Genomic DNA, 26,511 nt, shown 5'->3' on the forward strand with positions numbered 1-26,511 from the left:
ACAGGCAACAGTTGGGAAGATTTACAGTACCCAGCCCTGTTGCATTGTGTTGTACATAGGGTTGCTATGAGTCAAAATGGATTTGAAAGGATATGCTTGAATGGTGCCTGTAAAATCTTAACGGGAACATAAGGGGGATTGAGGACTGTTATTGAAATGATAGATCATTCTGTCTAAACTGTTTAATGAAGGAGAAGGAAGAGTCCCTGGGTTTGGAAAAAGTTAGAATGTCACTATAATTAACAACTAAAAGAAATTAGAGCCATGTTGGGAGAAATTGTGAGAAGATAGTTGTCAAAAGCAGGCCATCGAGGAACATCAATAAGATGAAGAAGTGCAAAGAGTTCATGGGATTTTAGAAACAGGGAAGTCATCAGCTCCTAGGCTGGCAGGAACACGTTTAGCAGATTACAGTGGGTGAGGCAGTAGACTGAAAAGTGAGTGAAGGCCAGGAAGAGTGTTTTTTTTCCAAGTGGACTGAAAGGTCTGAGGAACTAGAATTAGGACGCAGAGAATTATCGTTTGGGTATTTTCTTCTTGTTTCACTTTAAAGGAAGGACTTGGGAGTACACGCATGTTAATAATGTTGCCCCGAGCCTTAGTGAAATGGGAAGTTTTTCGACCCATGAAAGAAAACCAGGAATGCTTCTACATTCAGGTGAATTAATAGGTTTGTTGGAAGGAAATTTATAGGCATTGTTAAATGTAGGATAGAACGGAATTTGAATTCCTGCTTTGCCTCTAAGAGATGTCAGCTATGGCACCTTAGTAGCACATATTACAATGAGGATAGAAGCTTTACCAGAAACTGAAAATGTTTGGCTAGTATGTCCTGCAAGTCACAAAAGACTAAGTAGAGCTGCATAGTTACAGGGAACAGTCCACAAGGCTACCTTCACTTCTGACACCAATTGAAGTTCAGGGAACCCCCAGCATCATCCTTGGGTGCAGTGATATGCTAGCAATACCATAGAACTTGTTGAAAGCTATTATGCTCGTGATGATGATTTTTGTAGTTTTAAACTATAGATTGCAGTCAAGGGGAAAGGTGTGTAAGACAGTGTCTAGGAAAGTTCCAGACACAGAGCTTCCAGTTGTCTTCTCCCTGTGAGTCAAAGGCAGTGTTATTTTTTGGTATTAGTCTGTGGCAATACCCATGGAGTATTGCCTACTGGAGGCTTGCCTTAGCCTTGGTGTGTAGATTAGTCTTTCTCGAGAAACCATGGTTCATTGCCTACGTTGTTGACTTCCATCTCTGGCCTTCTGGAGGTTGAGCTGGTGGCCCATGACTCAAAACCCCCACCAGGATGAGACTCTGGTGTGGTCCACAGTCCACAGACAAACAAAAACATTCTGAGAAGGCATGACCTCAGGGATTTAGAAATTGATTCCCACCCTTTGCGGACAAAGGCCAGATCTCTGTGTGGGCAAGCTTAAATTCCTTTTTTTTTTGCCTTTAAAAAAAGTTTATTGGCACTTAATCCTCATGCGACACACTTCAATAGTTCAGTCATATCAAGAAGGGTTGTACAATCAGCACCACTATCAGTTTTAGGACATTCCCCTCATCCCCCATCGTTAAATTGCTTTTTAAATGAGTTGTGTAATCACCATCACTTCTAGTGCTCCCTCCCCCTCTCATATACTGTTAGCTCCCCACCTCCTCCCCTGCCTGTCCCCACCCCCCACCCCTGCATCTCCTGTGCTTCACACACTGGAAACCCAACAGAAACAATAAAAACAAAAAGTAATAGAGATAAAACAATAATGATACAGAGATTCAACTACTAATAATGAGTAAGAAAGAAAAGACCACCATTTAATATTTAAAAGGCCAGGAAGGAAATTTTTGTCATGAAACAAGCAAGAAATACTTGGTACGTAGAGCAATTTCAGGTTGGGTCAACTGACCCAAGTATCCAATTTTATTCAGTATAATCATGATTACAATGATCTCTATCTGATAGTAAAGCTGTTTGAGACCCTTGCCTCTGGCTAGAGGGGATCTGCCAGGGGCTTAATCTGACTAGATACTCTGCAGATGGGTTTTGGGATCCCACTGCCCTTTGTAACCATCTGCAAATTGGGTGTTCATAATTTTAATCCTGATGCTTTTCCCATTGCCATATTTGAATTTTTAAAATTGTCATATTTGGCTTACACAAGCTGGTGTGCTGCTTCTGTATGGACTTAGCTGACTCCTTGCTTAGATTGCTTCCCCAGACACCATGCCAATTGATAGCTGGGCACCATCTACATTCTTCACCACACCTTGCTGTAACACACTTATCTTCAGTGATTATTATGTGAGGGTGAGTATCCAGCAGGGCCATGTGATCAGAACTGCTCTTGAACTGGGGTTAGAGTTAAGTGGGGGCCCAGAGTCCATCTGCTTGCCCCTGGGATAGGCATGACTCAGGCTTACTTAGGCAGTCGTATTGCAAATTCAACACCCCATAAGACCAGCTACCCCACCAACAGCAACAAACCAACTGGCAAACAACAAAAGACAAACACACAAAAACAAGCGACCTAAAGGCAGGAGAACAAAACACCATAGAAACAGAAAAGTAAAACATTGTCAACCATGAGTGGTTGCTCCACACAATTTGATCTCTCATTCAATTGAGCTTTGGGGGAATCTTCCTGGATCAGTTCTTCCCTACCCAGCAGCTCAAAACCTGTCATGTCACTGTGGGGGGACATCGAGGTACTAAATACATGGTGATTCTAGATCCCTTTCCATTGGACTCCCACCAAACCAGAGGTTCCCCCCCCAATGTCCAATGACTACCACTTCCATAGGTCCGGGACGGCTGCTCTGCTTCCTCTACCATTCAAGTACCCCAGCCCTCAGTTCAACATGGCAGGCACCTTTGAGGCAGGGCTCAGTTCATTCTGCCAGGCCTTTATGTTAAGTCCTTCTGGTGTAGTCCTTGAGTTAATGCCATGCTGGCCACAAGGTCAGCATCCAGGGTCATCTTGGTCTTTAGTGCATGGTATGTTTCACTGAGGATTGGGTAGGAATGTTTTGGTGTCTACCCAGGAACATAAAATAGAGGCCAGTGGTTCTCCACCTGTGGGTCAGGACCCCTTTGGGGGTCAAACAACCCTTTCACAGGGTCACCCAATTCATAACAGTAGCAAAATTTACATTTATGAAGTAGCAATAAAAATAATATTATGGTTGGGGAGGGGAGGGGGTCACTACAACATGAGGATCTGTATTAAAGGGTTGCCGCATTAGGAAAGTTGAAAACCACTGCTCTAGACCATTGTTCCCCTGCCCCATAGTTTCCCTATAATCCTTGCTTAGCCTTCCTTCCTGATGTGAGGTTTCTTCTTCCCAATCAGCCACCATACTCACCAACAGAGCCATCAATGTCTCCTCCGAAATGTAGATGCTCCTCCCCTCTGGTCTTGGCTTGATTTTCCTGCAAGCTTCTCTTTCCATTCTTTGGGGGGCAGGGGTGGGACATTGATTTTCCCCAGCCTCATCTCAATGTTGTATAGCCTCAAGTGGTTGGTCTTCTCTCCTATCCCCCTCTTGGAGGAGTGACCCCAGACAATGTGAGGTCTGCTCCTTCACAATGGCTAAGAGGGAGGTGTTAGATGGCCCATTGCCAGTAGTAACCTTTTCCTCTTTGGTTCAGAAATCGGTCCCTAAGATTTGTTTAATTGGTGTTTCCCCTTATAGTAGTGAACTTACGCAATACTTGTCCTGTGCGATTGACTTACTTCACTCAACATAATAGTTTCCAGGTTGTATAGTATTCCATTGTGTGTATGTACCATAGTTTCTTCATCCATTCTTCCACTGTTAGGCATTTGGGCTGCTTCCAGTTTCTTCCTATTGTGAACCGTGCTGCTGTGAACATGGGAGAGTATACCTCCACTTGTGTTTTGGGTATATGTCTAATAGTGGTATTGTTGGATCACATGGGATTTCAATTCTCAGTTGCTTTAAGTATCACCATATAGTTTTCCACAGTGGCTGTATATACATTCAGTGTACACAAGTTCCAGATCTCTCCACAGCCTCTCCAGCATTGGTTTTCTCTTTGTGTTTGGCTAGCGTTGTGGGTGTAAAGTGGTTAAAGATCACAGGGTATTGTATAGTTTTAGTTTTTGTCTTATCCCTCATGAAAACAAATCTGAATTCAGGTGAGTAAGAGGTATTAGAAGGATAACCTTGAATATTTTTAAAGGTACGTCACTTATAATGGTCTTATTTGCTAGTTTAGAAAATGTAGAATAGTCTACAAATACTTGATGACATGGCACTATCTGAGAACCATTGCTTGAGAGCAGTGTTTCCCCAAGTGGAAGACACCGGCGCCTGGGGGTTGCTTAAGTGATTCAGAGGGGACTGCAAAAGCAGATACTTATACTTTATCCTGGATTATGTGGCTATTATATAAAAGCTGTTAATTGCCAGAACGCACTGAGTAATTCATTTTCTTTTCTTTATGAAAAAGGACAGTAGACCACAAACGGGTACTTAGAGAGTAAATCCATTCTCACCTCCTTGGCTTTCTCGTAAATCTCATTTCCTAGTTAATATCCATTACTAATTAGATCTCAGCATGAGAGCAAAATTCCTTAATCAACCTAGTTTAAAAATTTAAGCATTCATATCAGTGGCACCACCAGATAGGGTGTTTGCATCAAGTCATTTGGGGGTACTTTATGGAAATGCTTCCTTATTGAGAATTCCTTGACTTCAAGGAACTCCTTGGCACTTACTCTTTCCAGAGATGGCTCTTTTTGTGTATTAGTTGCTCTTTATACTACTTTCAAGAACTAGACCACGTTTAGCCAAGAGGTACCAACCCCTAACACACAGTGGATTATTGAGGTGATAACCCAAGGATTTAGGTTTTTCAGAATGAATGACCTCTCACTTTTTGTTTATTGAGAATAGGCAACTAAATTGAGTGATGACTGTATTTGCATGTGGTTCGTATCCTCTATACTTGAAATATTTTGGTGGCACCTTGAAGTCAACTTAACAACCCTTTAAGGCACAGAGTGACTTTCCATCTCGATTTTTGCTTCAATGCACTGTAAGCCTTAGGGGCCATAGTTCAGCTAAAAGCACCTAACCCATGAATGATACTTGCTTCATGTTTGAACAGCAAATGTTTTAACCCACTGTCTTCACTAATATTGTAACTACTGTCTTACAGATTGACTTGATGCAAAACACCACAAAGGCTCCATATTATACAGTATGCGATTTTTGAGGTATGAGCTTTAGAAAACTTACCTCTCATATGGCATGTACATCAAGCTTTAACTGCAGTTTGATCATTTCTGGAAATTTTATGCATTTCTTTTTTCTTTTTGTTTCTTTCATAATATTTTTAGAGTATTAGAGGGACTTTATACGTTTTTGGATTTTATTTTTGGATCCTTGCTGGAATTCTTAACAGATACATTTTGTATCTTCACTAAACTGAGACATTAATTCTGGTAGATAGTAGATTCTTCAGTCCTTAAAACTAGCTTAGCATTTTATGCTATCTCTTTGAGTTCAAATCAGCATTTTTATCTTCTGCCTCATTTTAAGTGCTCATTCTAGTGTTTAACAGTCTTCTACTTGCTAGAGCAGAGTAATGTTCTTGTTGGTGCTAAGGAGCCTGAACTGGAGTGTTTGGGAGACCTAAGCAGACTAGATCCTATAGAACAGAGATTTCATCTTACTGTTAAGTCGTTTCTGCTTTGTGGTTCAGTAGATTCATAAACTGAGTTCTTACTAGAAATACTTTAATAAATTTCATTGAAATAATTTGGCAAGTCTGGACAGCAGTGCTGAGTTTTTTTATCTTTTATGTTTCTGAAAACCTAAAATTCTGAAAGAAAGAAAAAAATATCTTCATAATTCATGAGATTTAAAAACCCATATTTATAATAAACTAGGAAATCACTTCTGTCTTTTTTCCACCCTTCCAGTTTAATTTTAAATTACGAGCTTACTAGTTAGAAATAGACTTGGTAGCAGTAGATTGCCCAGTTTATTTATTCAAGAATTTAAAAATCAGCTGCTATATATTGAGAGTAAAATCTTGTTTTGAATGTATTCATATACACATGATCTTGTACATTGTTTATTAACCTAGAAATCTTGAGTTTATTTTATAGGTAGGTTATGGTCATGATAACGCTACCCTCTGGGATAAGTGTTTTCTTAAGCATCATTATCTTATTTAAGCTTGAAACAATCTTAACGTGAGGTAGATCTTTCCCCCATTTATGCAAGAAACAGTCAAGGCCCAGAAATCATGTGACTTCTACAAAGGCATTGTATACCTTTGATGGAGCCGGGATTTTGAGTCCAGATCTTTTTATAAACTGTATTTTCTTCTACCTTCTGATTATTACCACATCACTAGAAAAATGACACAAATACTCTGTTAATGGTAAGGATAATTAATGGATGTGATACACGGACAGAACCACGTATAAGGCACGCTTAAATATCAGTAGACTGCAAGTGTTTTGGTGTTTCAGATTAGTCATGTGTTTATACATGTATTTACTAACAACATACTTTCACAGGTGGTTGTGTTAGATGCTGGGCGTATAGAGATTCCAAAACTATCAGAAGAGATCATAAGCTCCCAGAAATTAAATGGCATGTAATGATTTGTTGTGGATACAAATTTAATGTGGTAGTTTAGATATATGGGAGATAACCTGTTTCTGGTAAAAAAAGGAAACCTCTAATGGTTCATATAGTGTTTAAGGTATTTAAATACGTACAGAGGTAGGATGCTTAGAAAGTTATCTTTATAGATTTTGTTTCTTGATATGCCATAGTTTTTTTATTCCTTGTGTTGAAAATAACAAGCTTTGTTTATCATCAAGTAAAGCTAGAATATTTGAAGACTATACTGCATTGCGAAGCCAGAGATACCCGAGTATTCCATTTTGCCCTCACAGTTCAGCTTGCAAACTTTAGGAGTAATATAGACTCGTGTCCGTTATATACGCAGCTTTGATTCTCTCCATCTGCCATCAGCAGTGGCTGTAATTAAGTACAGACCATGGTGTCTGACCGAACCCCTGCTTAGTATTTTTGTTGGTGGGGACCAAGGATGTTAAGCTCTCAAAGGTAGCACAGCTATCTTTTTCACATATGGCGAGAAAAGGCATGGGAGCTGAGGATGAAGGTAGTTTTGGTCTTACCATTGTCCTGAACGTTCCCATGTAACTGCACTCAGAAGCTGTGTTTCGTAGTAGATAAGACAGACGTGATTTCTTTTCAGAAGGCTGTTCTCTTCAGACGAACTTCAGTAAGAGAGGGGCTTCTCTTATGTTGTGCTACCGCAGTGTCAAAGATTATTTATTTCCTGATAGACGATGTTTAATAGAAGCATGAAGCGATGGGGAAACTGATGCTTAGAGTTGAAAAGAACAGATGCTTCGAAAAGTACTCTAGTTTTGATGTCAAATAACACTCAAGTGACAGATTTATGTTAAATAATACTTAAATGTTAAATAGGTTGTAGGCTGCAACCTTCAAATTGAGGTTTATTGGATTTCTAGTACTTTACCTTTATTTTCTAAAACTTTCTCCTCTTACAATTTTAACAGATACTCTCCCGAGACCAGCATTTTCAGTGACATCAAACAGCCTGACTCTGCTCCCATCTAATTTGCAATTTAAAAATTGTTTCAAACAGTTTTATGTTGCAGCTAATATACTATTTTCTTCTGTCCCATTGCTCTTGCTTTAAAACATTAGCTTATACATTATTTTTCCACCAAATAATATTAAAAATCAGGTGTGATTTGGGGTATATCATCATGAGACAGGATTTGAAAATAATTTGTCCCACTGGTATGCTACCAGCATTTGCTTTTTAATTTAATACTATTTTTATGACTGGTAAGACTGAAATTTTTTTACTAATTCACCTTCAACTGAAGGGAGAGATTCAGAAGAATTCTTTTTTTCTATTGAAAGTTATCTGACAGGAATCCTGGACCAGGGTGTACCTAACCATCATCCTGGAGGTTGTGGGCATGAGGTGGTTTCTCAGAAGTAGGACTTTCTGTTTTTAAAATGAGAACAGCCCAGGACACACACTTCTGGGCCTGAAGAAGTTGCTGGGGCAAGGGACTTGGCATGCTAAAACCTGAGCAAACCAAATGAAGTTACTTATTTATGTATGAATGGGTCTTTAGAATGTTAGAAGGGACTTGAGCGCTAGTGTATTTGTTCATTGACTAGATTGTTTGTTTATAATAGCAGTGGTTTAAAAACCTTAAAAAGACATTTTAAAAAGGTAGGGAGGAGAGGGGCTTGCATAAAAGCAAGATGCATGATTTGGGCCCTTAAAATGTTTGAAGTTTGAATCTTAGACCTTTCTCTCTCTGCAGAACTGACAGTGCATCAGCCGACCCAGACAATTTAAAATATTCGTCCTCCAGAGACCGGGGTGGTTCTTCCTCCTATGGACTGCAGCCTTCCAGTTCGACTGTGGTGTCTCGGCAAAGGCACGATGATCCCAGAGTCCACACCGACATACAGAATGACGAAAAGGGTGCGTGTTTCTCGTCTTGGCCACTTCAAAAAGCCTCCCTCCTTCCTTTCTCTACTTTGCTCCCTACCTTTCATCCTTCCTCCCTTTTCTTTCTTCCAATTAACTGCATATTTAAAATAGAACACCAAATATGTTGTTTATTCTGAAACTTTATTAATTGTCCCCTTATACCTTAACAAAAAAATTCCCCCCTACACACCTAATGCAATTTCTTTGGCCCCTCCCAAGAGAATTACTGTTGTTAAGGCAGAATCCCTCCTGACTATCTACTGCAGTTCTGTTAGCAAGCTTTAAGCATATTTAAAGCACAAAAATCTGCCATAATTTCTTATAGGAACTCTGTACAGGGTTTCCGAGACTGAGACTTTACGGGAGCAGCACACAGCTTTATCTTTTTCCCACAGATCGATTAGTGGGTGAGAACTGCTGAACTTGCGGCAAGCAGCTCATTGTGTATTCCATAGTGCCACCAAAGCTCCCTATGTGAGGCCAGACCCACCACCATCAAGTTGATTCCAACTCACAGTGACCCTATACCCCAGGCGTCCTCAAACTACAGACCGCGGACCACATGCAACCCGCCGAGGACATTTATCTGGCCTGCTGGGCGTTTTTGCCCTGTTGGTTTTTTTACTTCAAAATAAGATATGTGCAGTGGGCATACGAATTTGTTCATAGTTTTTTTAAAATACTATAGTCTGGCCCTCCAACGGGTCTGAGGGAGAGTGAACTGGCCCCCTGTTTAAAAAGTTTGAGGACTCTTGCTATAACCCGATATAGCAGCGTTTCTCAACCTATGGGTTGCGACCCTTTGGGGGTCGAACAACCCTTTTACAGGGGTCGCCCAATTCATAACAATAGCAAAATTATAGTGATGAAGTAGCAACGAAACTAATTTTATGGTTGGGGGGTTACCACAACACGAGGAGCTGTATGAACGGGTCTCAGCCCCAGGAAGGTTGAGAACCACTGCTCTGTGAGTTTTTCTGAGGCAGTTTCAGGAGCAGGCAGCTGCGTCTTGCTTCCTCAGAGCCATTGAACCACGGACCTTAGGGTTAGCAACACCCAAGCCACAGCAATACAAGGAGTTAGGAAATAAGATCCTGGACTGCTGGGGAAACAAAGAGTTAATTAAAATAACATAATTGCTGTTTTTAGGTGGCTACAGTGTCAATGGAGGATCTGGGGAAAATACTTATGGTCGGAAGTCGTTGGGGCAAGAGCTGAGGGTTAACAATGTGACCAACCCAGAGTTCACCAGTGTTCAGCATGGCAGTCGTGCGTTAGCCAACAAAGACATGAGGAAATCACAGGGTAAGTCAGAGTCTGCATAGCCATTCCCATTCCGACGACTCAACACGACCTCTTTGCTGTTCTCGTGAACTGTTTGTTAGTGCAATTCCCACAAGAAAGCTGGAGTACCTTTGTAGAGAGGGTCCTCTTAAAATAAGATTAGGGAACTAGGGACAATTTTAAAGAAAGAGTTTTGATTTTTGCATAAACGTTATCAGTGGTGTATGAGGAAGATAGGAAGTAGGGGTTTTAAAAGTTGTACCTATAGCACTTTCTACTTTAGAAACATAAGCCTCACTGTATAAATACAGTGCCTTGAAAATTTAGTGAATTAGGAGTAATTAACACACACACCCCACCAACACCACCCCACCCCAGGGACGAACAACAGAAACCGTGAGGGAAGGGAGACAACTGGTCAGTATAAGATATGAAACTAATAATAATTTATAATTTATCAAGGGGTCATGAAGGAGGGGAAAAAACAGGAGTTGATACCAAGGACTCAAATAGAAAGTAAATGTTTAGAAAAGAATGATGACAACATATGTACAAATATACTTGATAAAATTGATGTATGAGTAAGAGCTATAAGAGCCACCAATAAAATGATCTTTTAATTTAAAAAAAGGGGGAAATCGTTTTTTTTAATGGACAGTTTATTAGTAAAACACTAGTTATGTATTTACTCTTTTGCCTTTTGAGTGTGTGTGTGTGTGTGTGTGTGTGTGTGTGTCTGTAGCCTCTTAAACTTCCCCTCACTTGGTCCTCTGGAGAAAGGTGTTCAGATTGCGTAGATTTATAAATTTATTCTTTCCCTTCAGCAGATAACTTTTGCAGGCCAGTTGGGGCTTGGTATGCTATCATGAACAATAGCATATCTGCATTCGTTGAGCATTTTAACACCATTGCATAGATATAGTACCAGTTTTATTGACACACAATTTACATATACAATTTAATTGTTCAATTGTAACGAGAATTTTATAATTTTTACCATATCCATTGAGCTTTTATTGTTCAGTGGACTTGCTTTTTGTCCACTTGAATACATTTAGGCACAGAAACAAAAGTTTCTATGCTCATTTATGCCCAGGGACAATAAACTGTGTATCTTTACAGAGCGATCGATGTCTTATTCTGATGAGTCTCGATTGTCGAATCTTCTTCGGAGGATTACCCGGGAAGACGACAGAGACCGCAGACTGGCTACTGTAAAGCAGTTAAAAGAATTTATTCAGCAACCAGAAAATAAGCTGGTAAGTATGATATGGTTGGAAATGTTGATAATGTTTGTGTTTCCAGAAATTGTGAGATAATGCTATCTAGAATGATTTAAGAAGGGAAACGTTTTGCTTCAAAGGACAAGTAACAGATTCTTTATTTCTGGTTTGTGTGGCACAGTGAGGTAGTGTTGGGCTGTTTACTCCAAGGTCGATGGTTCAAGCCCATCAGCTATGCTTTGGGAGAAAGATGAGGCTGTTCATTCTCCCAAAGATTTGCAGTCTCAGAAACCTTGTGGGGCATTTCTGTTCAATCACCGTGAGTTGTCGAAATTAACTTGATGGTAGTGGGTAGGTGGCCCGATGTGTGATCTGGAATGTGGTGTCTTTAATGTGCAATTTGTCTCTATTTTTCCAATGTTGAGTTCACATTGTTGCATTCTTGAAATGATGTGCTTTTAATTTTTGTCCTGTGGGTAATCCTCCTCAGGATTATTTCCCCCCTGTGTTCTAAAAGAGATATTGCTAATTTTGGGGAGTAGGTGTTTTATTTATGTGTAAATTTAGTCAGGTACCCAGGGGTAAGTAAATGCAAAATCCTTTTTAAACAAAACCAGAATGGTAGAAAGTAAATGTTTAGAAAATGATGGGTAAGCGCCCCCAGTAAAAGGATTTTAATACAAAATAATGTAAGAGTACTTCCAATTTTCTCTTCATCACAAATTACTTTCTCCTTGCTAAAATATGAAACAGAAAATTTATGACCCCGTTTGGTTCAAAGTAAGTTTATTCTCATCCTCATTTTAATATTAAAATTTGAAACATATTAACATGAAAGAATTTTACATTAAACATCCATTTTTACCACCAAAATTCTACCACTTGTATGCTTTATTGTGTGTTTCCTATCCATCAGTCTCTTTTAAAAAAAGAAATGTCAACATAAACGAAACAACTTTTGTGTTAGTTTTAATTGATAATCATGGCTCTGTGTATCCTGTTGGTGAATTTTGGATAGTGTAACAGCAGAATTTATGACATTTTGATAGATACCAATGTGCAGTCGTGAGTATAATAGAAAGTAAGGTGCTATCCATTTATAATTCAGAGTGGTTGGCAAGGGAACAGGGTATATAACATTATTCTTGAAAAGAATGTCACGTTTTTATACAATTTTTTTTTTACTTTTTAAGGTACTAGTTAAACAGTTGGATAATATCTTGTCTGCTGTACATGATGTACTTAATGAAAGGTAAGTAGATAATAGTAGTCCAATTTAAATGACTTAAAAAGTGTTATAGAGATTAAATAGTAAATGTACAAGAAGATAAATCCACTAGCTTTTTAAAATCTGGAACATTTAATGTAGCCCTGGGTTCTCTTGTCATATGTGTGTTGCCCTTTTTCTATGTTCATTTCCATTGAATGCAAATCTAACCCACTTGAAAGAGAATGTCTTGTCCTGTGCCACCCCGTCACCCCCACAACTCTACCTCTCCTTAAACCAAAACAGATTTTTAAAAAAATTAACCTGACTGCTGACCAGGAGCATTGCTTGGTGTACAGTAGCATAACTCAGATTCAAGCATTAAGTTCATTTTGTTACATGAAGATTTTGAAACTGCTTGAAGAATAGAGAAAGGGAGTCACCTCCTTTGGGCAATGGAGGATTCAAGCCCTCACACATTCCCCAAAGGGAGTCAGTCATTTATTAAGGTGGGGTTTCCCAGAGAACTGCACAGTTGGAAAGCACCCAGAATTCATCTAGCAGGTTTCCATCTTACTGCCTTTTCATGGCTTCATTTTATGTAGTTACTAATATACTTAGGTCAGTGTTGTTCTCCCTGTAAGTCCATAATTTTCAGCCATTACCATTTCTTATTTTTCTATTGGGCATTATATACTAGAAAGTATAGAGTGTATGTATTTTATATGATAATTTATTGCTACCCTTTTCGTTGAACATTCAATGTTTGAGATACAATTTGAAACCAGAATTTTAGTTTTCTGGGCCATGACTGCATATCATTGATTTCTGTTCTAATAAAAAAAATCTAATGTCTGAAAGAGACATTGTCTTTGGGCACTGCAGTACAAAGAGGGTGCAGTGTTTTTGAATGGATACGTTTTTGCTTTTTATGTAGTATGAATAGACAGCTTTAAAACCGAAGTTAAGACTTTCTTTTATAAGATATGTCATTCTTGTCATCTTTGAAAACTTAAGTCTTTTTTATGTTTCGATTTTAATAAACAGCAGCAAATTGCTTCAGGAGTTGAGACAGGAAGGAGCTTGCTGTCTGGGCCTTCTTTGTGCTTCTCTGAGCTACGAGGCAGAGAAGATCTTCAAGTGGATTTTCAGTAAATTTAGCTCATCTGCAAAAGATGAAGTTAAACTCCTCTACTTGTGTGCCACCTACAAAGCACTGGAGGCTGTAGGAGAGAAGAAAGCCTTCTCATCTGTGATGCAGGTAAGACTGGGGAGACAGAAGAAAATGCTCCCTCACACGCGTCCTTGGAGGAGGGAGGGGGTTTTGATGAAAGGAAATTTAGATGGAGAGTTAACAGCTTATAGTATAGATCACAGAAATAAAATTTCTCTTCTTGACCTGAAGTAAAGGCTACACACTAAAGGTCCATTTGAACTGTTTGGGGTTTTGTTTGATATTTCGCTTTTTGTCAGCATTCCCTTGAAGTTGTACAGTGAGTGGTAGGATCATTTGCAGATTTTGAATGGGAACTCCACCAGGACCTGAGATGCCTGTCCCAGCTGGTAGACAGGGAGCTACACATTATTTAAGGGGGACAAAAAATAAACATCACTCCTCATTCTAAGCCTTTTTAGGCTTGATAACATGCCCCAAATTTTTATTCCTAGAAATACAAACAATTGTTTATAAATTAGTACCAGACTAAAAGTAACTTCATTTTTGTTGTATTGGTATCAGGTTTGTATCCTTTTACCCTGCTTATTGAATCTGTATGCTGAGTAAATAACCCAAGAAGCTGCACCATTTGAAGAATGCAACATCATCAAGGTTGGAAGAGGACTTATTAATAACCTGTAGTATCTCTGATGACACAATCTTGCTTGTTAACAGCGAAGAGTACTTGAAGCATTTGCTGATGAAGATAAAAATCTACTGTACTGTAGATTACACCTCAGCACAAAACTGAAATCCTTACAGCTAGACCAATATGCAACATCATGATAAACACAGAAAAGATTGAAATTGTACAAGGATTTTACTTCCCTTGCGTCCATAGTCAGTACCCATGGAAGCAGCAACAATAACCACAACAACCAAAACATGATTCACGAGCATTTCTTAGGCTTTATTACATTGGACAAATCTGTTGCAGAAGACCTCTTCAAAGCATTAAAAACTAGATGACACTTAAAAAAAAATAATTTTATTGGGGCTTATACAACTTTTATCGCAATCCGCACACACCAGTTGTGTAAAGCACACTTATACATTCCTTGCCCTCATCATTCTCAAAATTTGCTCTCTGCTTGGGTTCCTGGAATCAGCTCATTTTACTTTTTCCCCTCCCTCATGAACCCTTGATAATTTATAAATTATTATTTTGTCTTATCTTACACTGCCCGGTGTCTCCCTTCACCCACTTTTCTGTTGCCCACCCCACAGGGAGGAGGTTATATGTAGATCCTTGTGATCGGCTCCCCCTTTCTACGCCCCCTTACCTTCCGCTATCACCACTCTCACTACTGGTCCAGGGGGGTTCATCTGCCCTGGATTCCCAGTGTTTCCAGTTCCCATCTGTACCGCTGTGCATCCTCTGGTCTAAGCAGGTTTGCAAGGTAGAATTGGGATCATGATGGGGGGTGGGGTGGGAGAGCGTTTAAGAACTAGAGGAAGGTTGTGAGTTTCATTATTGCTACACTGAACCCTGAGTTGACAACACTTTTAAATACTAACAAAGTCTGGCATTTTCATACGCATGTAAGAATTGGATAGTGAGTTAAGAAAGTATGTAGAAGAATTGATGTCTTTGAGTTTCGGTGTTGGTGAAGAATATTAAATACTCTGAATAACAATGTCTTGGAAGAAGTACGGTCAGAATGTCCTTTAGAAGCGAGGATGGTGAGAGCTTGGCTGACCTTATGTTGGACATGTTATTAGAAGAGAACAGTCTTCTGTGAAGAATGTACGAGTAAAGGAAAGGGTCAGTTTAAAAGAGGAAGACCCTCTATGAGATGATGGGCACAGTGGTTGCAACGGTGGGCTCAAACATAGCAGCAAAGAATGAGGCTGAGTTGTTTTGTTGTGCACCAGATTGCTGTGAGTTGGAGACAGCTTGACGGCACAGAACAACACTGTTTCTAAAAAACATTAGTGTGCTTGGAACGTCTCATGTCTTTGTTTTTACTTCTGTATAAATTGTGGCATTTTATTAGCTTATGGAGCTACAATACACATAATTTACATTCAAATGAATAGAATATATTTTCATTCCTATCCATCAGTTTTGGGTACCTAATCCAAACACAACCCCCGACATCTGGTTGATACGCATAGGTGTCTGAGCCTGAGAACCTGTCCAGGAGCAGATAGCCTCATCTTTCTTGCAAAGAGAACCTGATGGGTTTGGACTGTTGGCCGTGGCGTGAACAGTTCAATGTTTATCTGCCAGGGCCGCCAGGGCTCCTTAGTCACTATCAAACAATGAGCCTGATTTGCTCGTTCTCTTTCTCTCGTTGTATGTTCATGTTTTGTAATTTTTGTTTTTCAGCTTGTAATGACCAGCCTACAATCCATTCTTGAAAATGTGGACACACCAGAGCTACTCTGCAAATGTGTTAAGTGCATTCTTTTGGTGGCTCGATGTTATCCTCATATTTTCAGCACTAATTTTAGGGTGAGTTTTACCCCTTCCCCCCTCTTTCCAGACACTGAGCTGGTAACTGTATGTGAGGAACTCTGAGGTCTTGGGTGGAAACTATGTTCCTGCTCCTTGTGAGTATAATTAGGGAGTGTTGAGGGCCCAGGCCTTAATAGTGCAATCATAGTTTTATAAAAAAATAGCAACTAGACTTTTCTTTTGGCGTTAATGCCTTAAGATACTTAAAGGAGTATCAGATATTTCATTTGTGCCATAACACGTGTTCCATGAATGATCACTTCCTTTTCCCCCTATACGTTTCTTTAAAGTTAGGTGGGTCAACATAGGTACTCTTTGTAGGGTCCACAGGTATGACCTTAAAATGATGACACAGACCTTCTCTCTTTCCTATCAAGGATACGGTTGATATATTAGTTGGATGGCATATAGATCATACTCAGAAACCAGCGCTCACACAGCAGGTGTCTGGTAAGTCATTTCGTATGTACTGGTCACGTGAATATTATGAGAAGGGCCTGTGAGGAGTAGCTGTTCATACTTTGGTAATTCTTTGATAATTATTTTGGTTATATAAATGAGTGTTACCGTATGTAGTCAAGTATACGCCGACCCAAATATCAGCCAAGGTACCTAATTTTACCACAAAAACAGTGAGACCACATTTAAGAAGCACACCAGCCTGTGTGATCATGAGGTGTCGAAGGGACCAGGTATAAGGCATAAGAACAAAAAATCTTAAAATAGTGAATGAGGGGAGGGAGTGCGGAGTGGAGACCCAAAGCCCATTTGTAGGCCACTGGAGATCCCCTTACAGAAGGGTCTCGGGGAGAAGAGCCAGTTAGGCTGTGATGTAGCAATGATGAAATATACAACTTTCCTCTGGTTTCGAAATGCTTCCTCCCCCCACTACCATGATCCCAATTCTACCTTGCAAGTCTGGCTAGACCAGAGGGTGTACACTGGTACAGATAGGAACTGGAAACACAGGGAATCCAGGGCAGATGATCCCTTCAGGACCAGTGGTGAGAGTGGCGATACTGGGAGGGTGGGTTGGAAAGGGGGAACCGATTACTAGGATCTATATATAGTCTCCTCCCCGGGGGACAGGCAACAGAAAAAAAGTGGGTGAAAGGAGACATCGGACGGTGCAAGCTATGACAAAATAATAATTTGTAAATTATCAAGGGTTCACGGGGAAGTGGGGAGGGAGGGGAAAAATGAGGAGCTGATGCCAGGGGCTTAAGTGGAGAGCAAATGTTTTGAGAATGATAAGCACAATGAATGTACAAATGCGCTTTACACAATTGATGTATGTATGAATTGTGATAAGAGTTGTATGAGCCCCTAATAAAATGATTATAAAAAAAAAGAAAAACGGGTACTGAAAAACTCGGTTTAGACACGAGTATACACGGTATTTATCTTTTCAAAGGAAAATTAGTAGGTAGAATGAATATCAATTGTAATGTTATGTTGGTGAGGAATTAAAAAACTTACCTCAATTCACTATTAACATGAACTGATCAGAGAAAATAGAGTAATGTCAGTACTGTAAATGTCAATGGAAAAGTCTAGGTTTTTGTGACTTTGTTTTGCTGATTTTTTTTTAACTGATCTGGAAATTTGTCATAAATGATAAGTGGTCTCCCCCATTTTCAGTTGAGGGTGATCAGCATGACACATGCTGACAGTTCAGCCTGTCCTTGGTGCTGTGATTTCTTTTAGCTTATTTGGTAGCATGAACTCCAGAAAACAGGGTGTGTAGACAAGAGAAGCTTGGTCGCATTGTCACCTGGGACATAGGACTGAGGGTTAGCAAGCTCGGTTGGTGGTAGACTTGACATTTTCCCCTAAGGCACATGCACAGCCACGGTGGGGTGTTAATTCTACTTTAGGATAAGGATGAGAGTTACATTACGGTTTTGGAGGAATGTTGGCATCTCCAGCTTAAACGATAGATAATTGATTAAACAGGATCAGTAGATGGACAGCGCTATGAGCAGGGCATCTTTTAAGGATGGGTGCTTTGGAAACCAGGTACTATTTGAGGCGGCTAGAAGGAAACATGTTTTCCTTCACTGTCAATATTTCTTGTGTGATTCTTAGGATGGTTGCAGAGTTTGGAGCCATTTTGGGTCGCTGATCTTGCGTTTTCCACCACTCTTCTCGGTCAGTTCCTCGAGGACATGGAGGCATATGCCGAGGTGAGCATAGCCAACATTTTCTCCGTGCAGAAGCACCGAAGACGCGTCTTGTGCATCGCACTGCTAACCGTACGGCTGGTGGTTCAGAGGCCTCTGAAGTAGGGTGACGAGGTTGTCTGCACCTGTGAAAAATTAAGCTTCTGAAAAACAAATAAAAGTTTAAGCTTCCGAAACCCCGTGGGCATATTTTAGGCTGTCCTAGGTATTATCCTATCTATTATGCGTTGGAATTAACTGAATAGCAGGCAGAGGGTTTAGCTTTGGTGCTTATTCTTCAAGCGCATCATGTAGTTATTGTTGAGTGGTTCCGAGAACACTTGGCGTGACGTTTCAGCAAGTACTAATTTAGAAATGACACGAGCTCTGGCCCTATGGATAACTATGTTTAACTGTATTGTGTATGTGCTACATTTTTAGTATATGCACTAGATGACTTTAACTAATTTAGCTTAATGGACTTACTGAGATATGTAGGGAAGGAAAAATCCACCTATTATAATTTTCTCATAGGATAAAATTCTTCTGTCTTTGTGGAAATTCATTATAAAGTTAATTGACTGTTGAGAATTAAAGGCTTTTTTATGCTTTATTTGAATTTCTACCCAGGACCTCAGCCATGTGGCATCCGGGGAGTCCGTGGATGAGGATGTCCCTCCCCCATCAGTGTCGTTACCAAAGCTGGCAGCACTGCTCCGAGTCTTCAGCACTGTGGTGAGGAGCATTGGGGAGCGCTTCAGCCCAATTCGAGGCCCTCCAATTACTGAGGCCTATGTAACAGATGTAAGTGCTGTTTGTTGGATGTTTCCTGGCTCATTAACAAGTAAAAATTATTTTCTGTTGAAATAGTTGTCTTTACCTATTGAACTGTGTTATTAGTAATCCTTCGTTTGATTAGCAGGTATGTATGTGTCAGATGAATCCTAGATCTCATCCCCTCTCACCCCACCTGCACCCCACTGATAGATAGAAAGGCCATTCTGAAATTTAAAATGTCCGTGAACTTGACTTTTAGGGGATCCTTTACCATTCTGTTTATTTGTGTTTTATGCACAATTTAAAATTGTACTCTTTTAATTTTAATAATGTGAATTTAGTTTTTAAATAATGGCATCTCTTTTTGCTTCCTAACATTAAGAATAATATCTTGATAAGCCTGAGAAATTCTCTGTAGAATGATAGGATGAAATTGCTTGGTAGTTTCACATCAAGAGATAAAAAGATATGAAAAATTTAAATATATGGTTGTCTGAGACTTATAGGCAGGTAGCAAGATTGCAGCCCCAAATATATGGCCACTGGCATTACAGTCTAGTGAGTGAGTCCGTGTAATCAACGTGCAAGGTTATCCCTGTTTGTTGTACTAAGATCAGAGGGAGAGACAGGAAGGATGAAACCTATATGGTTACAATAAAATTTTGGTGGTCAAACTACCTTTTGGGAGCATTTATTTTTGCTGCACATATTGCTGTGTAGAATAGGCTCTATGTCGAGAGTGTTATGTTATATATTCTTGGTAGTGAATTGTGTATTCTGAAGATAATTAAAATAGAAATTTTAAACGTGATAGAAATTAGTTACATTTTGCTTTAGTTTTACTGTTTAGAACACAGTTGTTTATTGCTTCTCAGCCTTTTGACTAAGATCAAGTGAAGAAAATTGTTTGAAAATTCTGTCAGTGTTGAAGTAACAATTAATCCCACGTGGACAACCAAAGGAAATGAATCTAATCATTTTTGATGATAGTTAGATTTTATTCTTTCGTGAAGGTCCTTGCAAATTGTTTTAAAAAAACAATTAATTGCATGTTGCATATTTAAAATATTTTTCAGGTTCAATTTGTTTTATTTTTAAAGTTCTTAGTAGAAATTTAGTACTCAAAAAAATTTAATACTCAAGTAATGACCATTGTACATTAATGTTTTTGTTGTTGAAAATGGTAGCATTTTCATAATTCGAATAGGGTGAGAATGAGGCCATTTATCCTTAAAAGCAGCTGTCAATACTGAGCATTAATATGCGTACGGTGGTTAGATGCTTGGTTGACAAAGATTGATTACTCAAAGGTAGTGTGGAGGCACTGTTTACATGCTGTTAATCCTGTTACTGTTCTAAGTTCTTACGTATTTCATGCTTATAGAAATTGTAAGCACCAGGACATTTAGTGTCTTTGGGTAAGGAAGAAATGGTTATGCGAGAACCACTTAGTTGCTTCCTGGGCACAACAGGACGAACCAGTGCCTCTTCCCACTCCGTGGCGGGTTCCGTTTCTTGTCACAGTGGTACTGCAATTTTTCTAGCCGAGATCATTTTGTGCATGGTGTTACTTATTATTCAGAGAACTGGATTCTTAAGAGAGTATGGGCAAGTGAATTTTTATTTGAAACTGCATTAAATAGAAAATATTTTTACATGTGAATTATTTTTTTTTAAAGCTGCTTGTTTTCCCCATTTGCAGGTTCTGTACAGAGTAATGAGATGTGTGACGGCTGCAAACCAAGTGTTTTTTTCGGAGGCTGTGCTGACAGCTGCTAATGAGTGTGTTGGTGTGTTGCTCGGCAGCTTGGACCCTAGCATGACTATACACTGTGACATGGTCATTACATATGGATTAGATCAGCTGGAGAATTGCCAGACTTGTGGTACAGATTATATCATCTCGGTCTTGAATTTACTTACACTGGTATGTGAAGTTTTTTTTCTTTCCCCTCTCACCCCCCCTCTCTTTTATGTACATTTAAAACAACACTATTTTATTTTCAAGCACACAATAAACAGCAAGTTTCTCCAGTGCCAACGAGAGCTTCTTAGGGATTCTTCTCAGACAGCATTGGGCATATTGAAAATAAATTATTGCTGATTATCAGGAATCAAGACATAGAAGCCATAACAGTAGGAGAGCTTTGTAGCCAAGACCTTAAAAATCCCCCCCACTACTATGATCCCAATTCTGCCTTACATATCCGGCTGGACTGGAGGAGGTGCACTGCCACAGATAGGAACTGGAAATACAGTGAACCCAGGACAGATGAAACCCCCAGGACTAGTGGAGAGAGTGGTGATAGCGGGAGGGTGGAGGGAAGGTGAGGGAGAAAGGGGGAACAGAGGACAAGGTCTTCATGTGGCCCCCTCCCTGGGGGATGGACAGAAGTGGGTGAGGGAGATGTCAGATGGGGTAAGATATGATACCATAATAATAATTTATAAATTATCAAGGGTTCAGGGGGAGCGGGGAGGGAGGAGGAAAATGAGCTGACACCAAGGGCTCAAGTGGAAAGTGGGTGTTGTGAGAATGATGAAGTCAACATATGTACTAATGTGCTGGACACAAATAACATATGTACGGATTGTGATGAGTTGTATGAGCCCCTAATAAAATGACTATTTAAATTAAAAAAAATCCAAAACAGCATATTTTACTTTCGAAGTAGTATATTTTACTTTCAAAATAAAAGATAAACCATATCCTTTGTTTATAAAGCATTATACTGTGGGTGTGGGTGTGTGTGGGTATGGGTGGGGGCACCCTGTAGATTATACACAGTTCTTCACATACACAGTTCACTTCAAGTGGATGAGGTACGAGCTATAGAACATGCAGTTTTAAGTGTATTTTGTGTCAGTTGAAGTATTTGTGGATGAAAACCAGAATCTACAACTTAGCTTAAAAGAAAGTACAAGTTCCAGGAGGTTTTATTGTTTGAATAAAGGACATACGTAACCAGGCAAGGAAGTCCCCAAGAAAACGATGAGCATGGCTCACTGGTGTCTGCCCATTGATCCTTCATCTTCTAAGCACTCACCTATTTTTCTTTTTTTACTACTAAGCATTATTTTGATCACAAATACAACCCAAGTATAAATAAATAAATTCTATCATTTAATACTTCTTCCCATGTGCCTTTAAATAGCGGGGAGCAGGGAAGAGGTGTTCAATGCCTTCTCAGCCTGTTTGGCCATAGTTGTCCCACCTGTTGTTTTAAAAACTGTGTTAACTCGGCCTTCCAAAATCCTTGTACAAGAGCACATTTTGTTAAGCCCTGGAGCACTAGTCCCGTTGATAGTGTCCAAACGGTGAGGATGGTCACTGGGCTGAAAGCCACTGGGAGGGGTCTTCAGCAAATGAAGACATTGGGGAACAGAGCCAAGGCACATCTTGTCAACGAGATACCAGCTCCTTCCATTAAAGCTTGGAGAATGTCACCCATTGCAGCTGACCCAACCGTGGCCACCTGTCCGTTTCTGGCCACCAGTGTGGCTGCGGTTAAGGCACTCCTGTGGTGCAGTTCCAGGGCTCTTGTTTCCTCTGACTTGAACCATACTGCAGTCAGTCATGGAAAACAGACCTCCCCAAACCCCAGAACTACCTCCCAGCCGTGGCACTCTGGTTTTCATCACCGTCAAACTCCCTCACAATCTATAGTTAACTTCAACTGGAGATTTCCGAGCACCTTGCTTGCTCTATCATAGCCGTCCACACTTCGCCAAGGACAAGGCTTTCACACCTGCTCCTCCATCTTGACCTTAGCGGTGTGAGCTGTGCCAGGCAAACTGAGTTGAAGTTTCTTTCTGTTGCTTTTCCATATATCGGCTTATTCTGGACCTTAAATTTAAATTGATATGAAGGAAATGAAGGACTTTTCTTCTTTTTAGAGTGCAACGACCTGTTTATTTCCTTTATTATCTGTTATGCTTGTTCTACTGTGTACTGTATTACTCTTGATACATACCATCTGAGGAGATATTTGAATGGCTTTTTTGAGAGTTGCCCCCTCCAATTTGAAATTTATTTTATTCCTTTAATTTTATAACTATTAAGTATCCTAGCCTCTTTTTATTAGGATATTTTGAAACAGAAATAAGTATTAAGAGAATAGTGTAGGGAATCTGCGTACTTCCCCCTTCTCTGATTAGAGATAGAGGGCTCACCTGGATTCATCCATGTCTCCTGCACTTTACCTCTTCTCGCTGCTCCTCCATCCCCAGCAGGGTTATTTTGAATCAAATTCTGCATGACATTCTGCTGATTGTATCTACCAAACTCACACTTCCTTTTTGCCAATGTAGCAAAGTATAAATACATGCATCCTCTTTAACCAAAATCAAACCAAATTCACTGTCATCAAGTTGATGCCAACTCATAGCAACCCTGTAGGACAAGGTAGTTCCCAAGACTGTAACTGTTTATGGGAAAAGCCCATCTCCCCCGTGGAGCAGCTGGTGGTTTCGAATTCATACCTCGTGGATCTCAGCCTAGCATGTAACCAGTACACCATAAGGGCTCCATATCATACTTAGATATATAATAAAATGTTAATTGTGATACATCACGCACTACCACACTCACTCACTGCTATGGAGTCAGTTCCGACTCATACGATGGGGTAGTACTGAGCCTGTGGGTTTCCAAGACACACTTTGCAGGAGTAGAAAACCGCATCATTCTCCCTTGGGGCTACTGGTAGTTTCAAACTGCTAGCCTTGGCCATTAGCAGAACAACATTTTGACCATTTTCATAAAGTATTACACAACTAGTCCCATTGTATGTTTGTAGAACCTTTTTACTGCCTCAAACAAACTATACCCATAAGCAATCACTGGCCAAAAACACGTTTGGTACCTAAAATGTTAGACTAGTTTCTGGGTCTATTTGACCTTCTGATTCCAACCGATGACACTGCTTTCCGCCTCTCAGCTCCAGCTTTTGGGATACGGAACAAAGTGCCACATGCCACTGTTTAGTCTGCTTGCTCTTATAAAAACCGGGTATTTTAATACGGTGTTTCACTACCCTGACACAGAGGAAGTGAACGCTGACTTTATTTAAAGTAGATTGTGTTATACTAAATATCAAGGTCAGGTTATATTTCACACGGAATCCTTTGATCCAAAGAAATATTGGAGCAGTGCATATTACATGAACTTGGAATTTTCCCAGGTATCACTTCACTCTTCTTAGGAATTGAATATCAGGCAGTTCCAATTTGTTATCTTAAAAGGGTCCAGAAATGTGAGCTACTGTGGGCTGTGTTTGACTGCTCACAACAAGGTCAGGTGTTTTCGCCCACCTGCTACTCTGCGAGAGGAAGGTGAAGCTTTCTGCTCCCATAAAGGTTTGCAATCTCGGAAACTCGCAGAAGAAGTTCCACTCTGTCCCGGAGGTTGCTGAGAGTCATAATCGGCAGAACGGTAGTGAGTTTGGTACAGAAAATATAGATTCACATGTTCACAAACCGCAGAAGGGTCTGTCAGACTCCTTTACTGAAATGAAAACGTCGTCCCAGCCTTGTTATAAGATGGCACGACTTCTGTACCGGTGATGCCGCAAAAACGCTGACAAGGAAGACCAGAACCTTTCTTGTAAAGATGCTTGGTGTCAGCCTCCCCTCAGAAACATTTAGCACAAAACATCTGTTGACTTCTGTGTATTAAAGTGTGTGTGAAATGTTTACTGTGTGCTTTGAAGAACAATTCAGATCTTCAAAATATTTATGAAAATTGCTATAAAATCTTGTATTTTTGATATTCTCAATTGCCCTCACACCTTCCATATATGTGCCTTTTCAATTTTCTTTTTTATTTCCTACTCTGCACAAGCTGTGTTCGATCTTACGGCCTTGCGGTCTGGTAGATTCTAATTCGGAGTGACTAGGACAGAGAAGAACTGCCCCATTGGTTGGTTTCCAAACCTGGTCTTTTAAAGGCCGCACAGTGTTTTGTGGGCCAGAACCTTGATTAGCAGTTCAGTGCATAGCTAACTGTCCATCATGGGTCCATATAAAACTTCCCTAGGAAGTCCCTTAATACCTAATTCTTTGTCAAATATATCTTACCTTTTTTGTGGGTCTATAATTTGTGGATCTGAATTCTTCTCATGTTTAAAACTAGGCTGATAGCCGAAAATATACTGGGATACTTTGTCGAAGAAACGACAGCTGATGCATCCGTCCAGTGCAGTTTTCTGAATTAAGTGCCCCAGATGACCCCAAGGGAGGCCTGTACATCAAGGCACCAAGAAAAACCATTTTTTGTTGTTGGGCTGTGTTCTCTATCCCTGCCTCCTCCTGCTCCCCAGACCGTGGTGGCCACTGAATCTAGTGTGTGTGCCTCATCTAGTCCACATGTTTCATGTAAATGGGGTCATAGCCTGCTTCCTTTCTGTGTCTGGCTTATTTCAGTTAGAGTTCACGCATGTCAAAGCATGTATCAGTGCTTCATTCCTTTCAGTGACTGAATGATAGATAATCCATCAGACACATATACCACATTTTCTCTTAATCGTCGATGGACACTTGGATTGTCTTTACCTTTTAACTACTGTGAATAATGATGTGTACATCTCTGAAATGATAATATGATAATTGTATATTCCGCAGTTTAGTTTAGTTTTTTAAAGGAACTGCTAGGCTGTTTTCCATAGCATTTTTTTCTTTCACGTTCCCATCCTCAATGGGCTCCAACATCTCCACGTTCTACCCAGTCCTGGCACTCTCTGTACTTTTACCCATGTGCGTCAGTTATGAAGTGGAATAGCTCAATGCAGTTCCCGAGTTAGAGTAGAGTTGATAACAGCTGATTTGTATTGTTTGCTTAATGATTAGTAGTGACGAGCGTTTTGCGTGTTGCTTACTAGACATTTGTCTATCTTGTAGAAATATCTCAAGTTTTGGCCCATTTTTTAACTAGATTATTTATTGCTAAGAGTATTTTACCAGGGACAGGGATACAAGTGATCCAAAATCAGTGGCGAGGAGCGTGTAAGAGGCCTGGTAGGGCTTGATCAAGGGCAGTGAGTGTAACCAAGAGGAATTACTGGAACCCAAATGAAGGGTGAGATGATAGTGGGAGAAGAAGAAAGTAAAAGGAAATAGAGGAAAGAACTAGTAGGCAAAGGGCATTTATAGAGGTCTAAATACAGGTATGTACATATGTAAATATATTTATGATGGGGAAACATCTATGTGCATATGTGCATGTGCATGTGCATGTGCATGTGCATAGGTTTAGTATTAAGGTTGCAGATGGACATTGGGCCTCCACTCAAGTACTCCCTCAATGCAAGAATACTTCATTCTGTTAAACTGGCATTCCATCATGCTCACCTTCCCAACACAATCGCTAAAGCCAAAGCGGGTGCATAAGCAAATGTGAAGAAAGCTGATGGTGCCTGGCTATCAAAAGATACAGCGTCTGGGATCTTAAAGGCTTGAAGATAAACAAGTGGCCATCTAGCTAGAAGCAACAAAGCCCATATGGAAGCACAACCTCGTGTGACCACGAGGTGTCGAAGGGATCAGGTATCAGGCATCAAAGAACAAAAAATCATAATCATTGAGAATGAGGGATAGTGCGGAGTGGAGACCCAAAGCCCATCT

At 40.1% G+C, this 26,511-nt stretch overlaps 1 protein-coding gene across 1 annotated transcript in view; it reads left to right on the plus strand.

Moving 5' to 3' along the window:
* Nucleotides 1-5,218: 5,218 nt before the first annotated feature.
* SMG1 (SMG1 nonsense mediated mRNA decay associated PI3K related kinase) overlaps nt 5,219-26,511 on the plus strand; it is an 84,545-nt gene continuing 63,252 nt past the window's right edge. The window contains exons 1-11 of the mRNA XM_004705751.4: nt 5,219-5,247; nt 8,389-8,552; nt 9,711-9,866; nt 10,968-11,104; nt 12,262-12,320; nt 13,323-13,536; nt 15,824-15,949; nt 16,330-16,402; nt 18,041-18,138; nt 18,745-18,918; nt 20,594-20,818. Coding sequence (XP_004705808.1) covers nt 5,234-5,247; nt 8,389-8,552; nt 9,711-9,866; nt 10,968-11,104; nt 12,262-12,320; nt 13,323-13,536; nt 15,824-15,949; nt 16,330-16,402; nt 18,041-18,138; nt 18,745-18,918; nt 20,594-20,818 — 1,440 coding nt within the window. The 5' untranslated portion in view covers nt 5,219-5,233. The remainder of the gene's footprint in view (nt 5,248-8,388; nt 8,553-9,710; nt 9,867-10,967; nt 11,105-12,261; nt 12,321-13,322; nt 13,537-15,823; nt 15,950-16,329; nt 16,403-18,040; nt 18,139-18,744; nt 18,919-20,593; nt 20,819-26,511) is intronic.

Source organism: Echinops telfairi, unplaced genomic scaffold, assembly GCF_000313985.2.
Source record: "Echinops telfairi isolate 266 unplaced genomic scaffold, ASM31398v2 ScPeMD7_5;HRSCAF=22, whole genome shotgun sequence".
NCBI lineage: Eukaryota > Metazoa > Chordata > Mammalia > Afrosoricida > Tenrecidae > Echinops > Echinops telfairi.